Source organism: Myotis davidii, unplaced genomic scaffold, assembly GCF_000327345.1.
Source record: "Myotis davidii unplaced genomic scaffold, ASM32734v1 scaffold64, whole genome shotgun sequence".
In the NCBI taxonomy this organism is placed as follows: Eukaryota; Metazoa; Chordata; class Mammalia; order Chiroptera; family Vespertilionidae; genus Myotis; species Myotis davidii.
In genome coordinates, this window is record NW_006296226.1 from 4,340,384 (window position 1) to 4,348,740 (window position 8,357).

General features: G+C 36.7%; 1 protein-coding gene across 1 annotated transcript in view; it reads left to right on the forward strand.

Moving 5' to 3' along the window:
- The window catches only part of HSDL2 (hydroxysteroid dehydrogenase like 2), a 45,769-nt gene extending 37,714 nt beyond the window's left edge, over window positions 1-8,055 (forward strand). The window contains exon 11 of the mRNA XM_006771190.2: window positions 7,424-8,055. Coding sequence (XP_006771253.1) covers window positions 7,424-7,536 — 113 coding nt within the window. The 3' untranslated portion in view covers window positions 7,537-8,055. The remainder of the gene's footprint in view (window positions 1-7,423) is intronic.
- The last annotated feature ends 302 nt before the right edge of the window (window positions 8,056-8,357 follow it).

An 8,357-nucleotide genomic window follows, 5' to 3' on the forward strand; every position in this document is an offset into this window, starting at 1 on the left:
CTCTCCAGCACTTGTCGTTTGTTGATTTGTTGATGATAGCCAGTCTGACAGGTGTGAGATGGTACCTCATTGTTGTTTTGATTTGCATCTCTCGGATGATTAGTGACTTTGAGCATGATTTCATATGTCTCTTGGCTTTCTGAATGTCCTCTTTTGAAAGGTGTCTATTTAGGTCCTTCAGGTGAGTTTTCAATTTCCTCAATTTATCAATAAATTTATCAATAAATCAACAAACAAGTACATTGTTAGTGGGATAGCAGATTGGTGCAGCCGCTATGGAAAACAGTATAGAGGTTCCTAAAAAAATTAAAAATAGAACTACCTATGACCCAGCAATTTTATTTCTGGGTATTTATCAGAAGAAATCTAAAACACACATTCGAAAAGATATATGCACTCGTATGTCATTGCAGCATTATTTACAGTAGTCAAGATATGAAAGCAACCTGAGTGTCCATCACCGGACAAGTAGAGAAAGAATATATGTATATATATATATATACACACACACACACGTATATGTATATGTATATGTATATGTATATGTATATTGGAATATTACTGGGTCAGAAAGAATGAAATCTTACCATTTGCAACAAGATAGATGGAACTAGAGTATTATGCTAAGTGAAATAAGTCAGAGAAAGACAAATACTGTATTATTTCACTTATATGTGGGATCTAAAGAACAAAATAAATGAACAAACAAAACAGAAACCGACGCATAGATACAGAGAAAAAAACTGATGGTTGCCAGATTGGGGTGGGGGGTTAGAGGGCAGAGTGAAAAAGGTGGAGGGATTAAGAAATACAAATTACATAGTTACAAAATAGTCATGGGGGTGTAAAACACAACATAGGGAAGATAATAATATTGTAATAACTTTGTATGGTTCCAAATGGGTAGTAGATTTATTGAGGGGACCACTTCATAAATTATATAAATGTCTAACTACTATACTGTATATCTGAAACTAATATAAAATAATATTGAATGTCAACTGTAATTTAAAAACAAAAAAGAGCACATCTTGGGAAGTAACTACTGTTAGTCTACTGCCCCTTCTACTTGAAGCAACAAATGGGGAGTAGATGTCAGAATTTCCTTCTTGTATGACTGGTAATAAGATAATGTTGGGGACAGGGAGTGAGGTCAAAGGGACTCCTAGATGGGCTTTGTTTCTACTAGTTGGACTAAGATATCATTTCCAATAAAACCTGAGTCACCAGAGATGCAGGACTCAGCTGCAGCTCATTTATTGAAAGTAAAGTCATGCCTCAATCTTGCCAGCTATTATTGAAGAAAATAGCCACCCTCTCCCGTGGGCCAGGGATCCTGCTTTCTGTGGCATCCCTAACCAAGAGAACCTTTTGCATAGTTTCCTGTTCTGCCCATGTGCCAGAAACATTTTTAGGGTAATTTTTAAATTTTTTTCTACTCTTAGAACACTACTCCAAATGGTAAGTCATTTATTTCTGTATTTATTAGAAGCAGCATTAACATTACAACAGTCTAAAGATTCTTCCATTTAATAAATTATTATTAATTCTTCCGTTTTAATCTTCATGAATTAAAGATCATAGTGCATTCTGTAGGTCTTGCCTTCCAATTCTAATCCAGGATGCTCTATACACTGAGCCAAACAGGCTAGGGCTCTTTTTCACTTTTTTGATGGTATATTTTGAAACACACAAGTTTTTCATTTTGATGAAGACCACTTTTTCTGTTTTTTTATCTTTTGATACTTGTGCTTCTGCTATCAGATCTAAGAATCCTTTATCAAATTCAAGTTTTGATAATTTACCCTTATGTTTCCCCCTATGAATATTTAATTTTAGCTCTTATAATTAGGCCTTTGACCAATTTTGAGTTAATTTTGTATATGGTGTAAGGTAGGATTCTACCTTCCTTTGTTTGCATGTGGCTATTCATTTGTCCCAGTACCATTTGTTTAATAGGTTATTCTTTCTCCGTTGAATGGTCTTGGCAACCTTGTTAAAGAGCAGTTGACCATAGATATATGGATTTAATTAAACCCATATATATATATGGGTATGGTTAAACATAAAATTACCATAGGATCCAACATTTCCCCTTCTAGATATATACTCAGAAGAAATGAAAACAGATACTCAAACAAATACACATATACATATGTTCATAGCAGCACTGCGCAATAGCCAAAAGGTGAAAATAACTCAAGTGCCCACCAACAGATGAATGGATAAATGAATTATAATATATAAATAAATTGTTGTATAAAACTAGAGGCCCGGTACACAGATTTGTGCACTGGTGGGGTCCCCCAGCCTTGCCTGGGCCCTCTCACAATCCAGGACCCTTGGGGATTGTCGGACTGCCAGCTTCGGCCCAATCCCCAGCCTGGCCAGTGCGCAAAGTGGCCAGGGAGGAGCCGGAGCCTGAGCTGGGCGCCATGCCACTCCAGCTCACCCGGGCCCCGCTGCGCCTGCTGCCACCTCTGCTGCCACTGCTCAGTAGCACTGCTGCGGAGGTGGGAGAGGCTTGCGCCACTGCAGCTGTGCTCGCCAGCCGTGAGCCTGGCATCTGGCACCCGTTGGTCAGCTGAGCGGTGCTCCCACTGTGGGACTGCACTGACCACCAGGGGGCAGCTCCTGCATTGAGCATCTGCCCCCTAGTGGCCAGTGTGTGTCATAGCGACCAGTCGACTGATCATTCGGTCACTTAGGCTTTTATATATAGAGATGAACTATTCAGCCATAAAAATGAATGAAGTACTATTTCATAGTACAATTTGGGTGAACCTTAAAAACATGTTAAGTGAAAGAAGCCAGACACAAAAGATCACATATTGTATAAATCCATTTACATGAAAAAATTAGAATATGTAAATTCATAGAAAGCTGATTGGTGGTTGCCAGGGCTTAAAGGGAGGGGGAGCTGCTAATGCATAAAAGGTACAGGGTTTCCTTTTGGAGTAATAAAGTGCTTGGGGACTAGATAGAGGTGGTGGTTACACAACATTGTAGCTATACTTAAATGATACTGAATTGGTCACTTTAAAATGGTTAATTTTATAAAAAATAAATAAAATGGCTTATTGTATGTCATGCAAATAACACCTCAATTTTAAAAGGTGTATATATATATAAAAAGTGTTTTGGACCTTTCCCCCTTCCACTCTTGAGAGGTAATTTGTCTTCAGGTCTTTTTGGTATTCCTTTCTATATTTAACTACATTTTTCAATGTTTTCATATTTCTCAATGTTATATTTATAGTATTTATACTATTTTCTTTAGATTCACTAAAGAGTGATAGGTAAGATTTAAATTCTTTTATAGCACCTTGATTCTGCTTCACCTCCCTCTTATTCTCCCAATTTAATTATTTTATAACTTTTGCTTAAATTAATACTCTGTGTTTAAATAATGATTATTCTGGCATAGTTTGCTGCTGAGTCAAATAGTATATTATGTTTCCCCTAAGAAGGAACTTTTATTTTTCCTGGTCATAAATAATTGCCCTATTTCTTCCCCATTAAAATACTGATAAAGAAACTAAGCAAAATTCTCCTATACTTTTCTCACAACCTCTTGATACAATTTCTACTTTGCCAAAAGTGTCAAATTACCTGTCAGTCTACTTTTTTCCCTGGAATCCTTTGTCTTCTTGTTAAATTCTGAACAGGTAACTCATTATAATAGCCTGCTACACAGCTGTGATTCTAGCTAGGAGTTTCTTTAACTCTCTCCTGCATTGAATCTCCTATTTCTGTATCCCATGTCTTCTCTCTTGGTTTGCATCCTCATTTTGGTGTCAGAGATTCTCCAGTAGCTTCATGAGAAAGGATACAGAAGAGGTCATTTTAATAAGTGTCTAAAACTACTTGTATTCTATCAATTCATTATTTGGCTGGGTAGAGATTTCTGGGTCAAAATTAACTTTCAGAATTTTGAAAGCATTGCTTCATCTGCTTAGATTACCATTGAGAATTTGATACTATTCTTCTTTTTAATCTTTTGTTTCTACTCCTCCCTTTCTGAAAGCTTTAGAATCAAAATGATCTTTCTCTGTAGTGTTCTGAAATTTCACAATGATATAAGGTGGTGTGGTCTTTTTTTCTTTCATTTTCCTGGGTATTTGATGGGCCTCTTGGGAATGTATCTTACATTATTTCTTTGATAGTTCTCTTAGTTTTCTTAGTTCTCACATTTTGGAGAAAACATTAGCTCTCTGGTTTAGTCATCTTATTTTTAAGAGATTGGCTCACCTTATTAATTTATTTTGTTTTGTTTTGTTTTGCTAATCCTCACCCAAGGATATTTTTCCACTGATTTTTAGGGAGAGTGAAAGAGAGAGGGAAAGACAGGGAGAAACATCGATGTGAGAGAAACACATCAATCGGTTGCCTCTGCAGGAGCCCCAACCAGAGCCCAGGCCTGGGAGGATCTTGCAACCAAGGTAAGTGCCATTGACCGGAATCGAACCTGGGATCTTTGGTCCGCAGGCCGACACTCTATCCACTGAGCCAAACCAGCCAGGGCCTTATTCTTTGTTTTTGAGTTGTATTTTTTTCTTTAGTTTTTTTCTCCTATTACTTTTTTTTTAATAGTAAGGAGAGACTTTATTTGAAAAGATTATTGGGGTAAGGGCCAGAGAGAGGCTTTTCCAATAGTGAGTCTCGAGACTGTTACAATAGAAAGACAAACATTAGTGTCTGTAAGTTCTGTGACCAGAGATGTGCAAGTGTCTCCTTTCTATTATATTTTTTATTGATTTTTAGAGCGAGAGAGAGAGAGAGAGAGGGCAAAACATCAATTGGCTGCCTCCTGTATGGCCCCCTACCAGGGTTTGAGCTCACAAACCCCCCTCCCCAGACCTAGAATGGAATGCAACTTTCAATGCACAGGATAATGCCCAACGAATGGAGTCACATCAGCAGGGCTGTATTTTAATGTTGCCTATCAAATTTTTAATTTCCAAGAGCTCACTCTTGTTTTCTCTTTCTTTCTTCTCTTACTTCCCCCTTCTTGCTCTTCACTCTACCCAGTTTCATTCCCCTTCTTCTTTAGCTTCTCCCCATTCTTCTCCTTCCTCTCCCTCCCCTACCCCTTTTCATCCTGTTCTTTTTTTCTCCCTCTTCCCTATGCTTCTCCTCTTCCCCCTTTCTCCTCCAGAATCCTGTTCTTGCTGTACTGGTGTTATATCTTCTCTTATCAATGAGGATATGAATTACAGAATTTACTTGTTATTCATTTACTTTGTTTCAGTTTTCTTCTGTGCTACATTCTCTATTTCCTCCAAATTGCTGTTATCTGTTTTTTGTTCTGGGGGTATTTTGTTTTTTGTCTCCTTTTGATGTCCATTCATCTTTATGGGCAAAGCTCTCTAGAGCTGATTGGAACCTCTATATGCATGAGTAGACTGGTGGGCTTATGGACTGGTGGGTCCCACTGTAGAGTGACAAAAGTAGGGAGCCAGTTTTGTGGCTGAAGGGTATCTGAATATTAGTGTTTGTAAATTCTTGGAGGGGTTGTTCTGATCCTTCAAAGAATAAAGATCTTCTAGTATCTTCCATGTAAATTAAAAATTATCCCTTAATCTATTATTTGTGAATGCAGGTATTTTAGCATCACATTTCCTTGGACTAGTGCTCAGCTCAGTTTATTCATTAAAATGAAAGAATTAGATTTGATCCTTTCTATCTATAACCAATCTATAAATGCTTTGCTACAACGCCGATTCAGAATAATTTAAAGGTATCTAGTAACTCAGTAGGTATACAATATTAACCCACACATTTTTCTACAAACAGCCTGTACATGGCCCAGTGAACGTTTACTTATGCACCAGATACATATTGTGCCCTCTAGAGATATGACCTATATATAATTTGGCATAATATAGCCCAGAAACTATAAATGAGAGTAAGTCACATAGGACTTTGAAATGCAGCATCATCATATACAAGCAGTGTGACGTACAGAAAGTCCAAATCCTCTCTGAGCCTCAGTTTCCTCATGAATTCCTCTGTGTCAGACTCTATACTAGCACTGCAATGAGAGTCCCAAATAAAAACAAAGTTTCCTCCCTTGGTGAGCTTCTATTTATTATATGTTGTTATTGGCTATAATTATGTTTTTAAGCTCACACTTTATATCCTGGCACTTCTGTAGTTAAAATCATGCTAACATACACTTTTGTGGCCATACCTATACTTTTAATGATCTTTTCTTAAGAATAGTGCCCTAACCAGTTTGGCTCGGTGGATAGAGCATTGTCCTGCAGACTGAAGGATCCCAAGTTCGATTCCGGTCACGGGCATGTACCTTGGTTGTGGGCACATCCCCGGTGGTGGGTGTGCAGGAGGCAGCTGATCGATGTTACTCTCTCATCAATGTTTCTGGCTCTCTATCTCTCTCCCTTCCTCTCTGTAAAAAAATCAATAAAATATATTTTTTAAAAAAGAATATTTCTAGTACAGGCAGTCCTCAGGTTATGTCGGACTCGACGTACGTCTTTTCGTCGTTACGTTGCCATCTCCCATTTACTTATTTAAAAAAAGTTCCATCGTCTTGACGTATGTACTTATGTCCTTTATGTTTTTTTTATATATTTTTTATCGATTTCAGAGAGGAAGGGAGAGGGAGAGAGCGATAGAAACATCAATGATGAGAGAGAATCACTGATCGGCTACCTCCTGCAGGCCTCCAACTGAGGATCGAGCCCACAACCTGGGCATATGCCCTGACCAGGAATCGAACCGGTGACCTCTTGGTTCCTGGGTCGACGCTCAACTGCTGAGCTACACCCGGCTGGGCAGTCCTTTATGTTTTTTATTATTTATTTACCACAAGTAAAGGTCAGGAATTGTTATCTTTTAATTTTTTTTTTTTACTGTTTCACTTCATTACTGCTGTGTGTGTGCTCCATGTGAGTGACATAAGTGCCTATGTAGGTGGGTTCCGACTTACGGCGAAAATCATTTTACGTTGGGTCCGTAAGAACGGATCTCCGATGTAACCTGAGGACCTACTGTATATGTATTTAGATTTTTTTAAAAAAAAATCTAAACTTAAAATGTTAAGAGTTTAATGAACTATAATAGATTAGAACATAAAATAGATAATATTTGTTTGCCTCAATTCATTTGAGGGCCATGTATCCTTGGGAGTACTGTAACAAGTTTATAAATGTTGCATCTTCAGCTTTTTGCTATAATCTTTTACTGATTGTTGTTTTTATATTATCTTATAAGATATTGTTAACATCTAACTCTATGAATTGGGATTCCCAGGATACTGATTTTAAAAATGCTGTAATAGTTCTGTTTCACAGACTTACAGAACTCCAGAATATTCTTTTCATAATGCATGTTCTTGAAGCAGTATATCCTAAGGGTACTAACTGATGCTTTTTCCTCTCTCAATTTCTTGTTTTAGGGAAACTGAAACCAACATTGGCATTCATGTCAGGAAAATTGAAGATTAAAGGAAACATGGCGCTAGCAATCAAATTGGAGAAGCTAATGAGTCAGATGCAGGCCAAGCTGTGAAGGAAAAGAAAAAAATATGTCCATGTCCAAACTCAGAAAAGTAAACGGGCTCAACAGTTAAAATCTAATGTTTGTTTTCTTCCCTATTGTATTATAAGGATATGCGTGTCTGTCCTGGAAGAAATATAATTTCTGTATCTATAAGACTTGAAATTATAATTAAAACAGTTAGCAAAAACATAAGCTTCATTAAGTAAATTCTAAGACATTCTTTTTTTATATTTTGTGAGTTTTGCCCTCTGAGCTATAAACCATTTACCATCTTCTTCTAGGAAAAGTATTATGAGCAACCAATCAAGGTCAAGCAGTAAAGTAACATTAGCTCTTTTCAAAGCTTTTTCCCATGGAAAATATGGCCTGTCACTTCTAAAATTTTTAATTGGGGGTTGTATACCAATGAAAATCGTAATGATATTTTAGATCTTTATATGCTTACTTTAAGGAAGGTAGTCTATAATACATTTTCACAGGAATCACATAATAAGCTAATAACTATTTTGAAGACTAATGAAACAAAAATGGAGTTTTTCATTTTGTTAACTAACTTTCCAGGTATAAGTCATCTATAGGAAAATATTAATGTAATTCAACTAATATATATTCTATTTTAAATTATGTAAAAGTGAGCTAAAATAAAATAATTTCTCCCCAGAAATATGTACTTGCTAATAATGTTTTGAAATGAGAACATTAGAATAGATGGTTGTTACAGGCTTAAATGTCTGCCCCCAAAATTTTTGTGTTGAAGTACTAACTTCTAGTATCTCAGAATGTGACTGTTTTGGAGATAATGCCTTTAAAAGGTGATTAAATAAAAATGA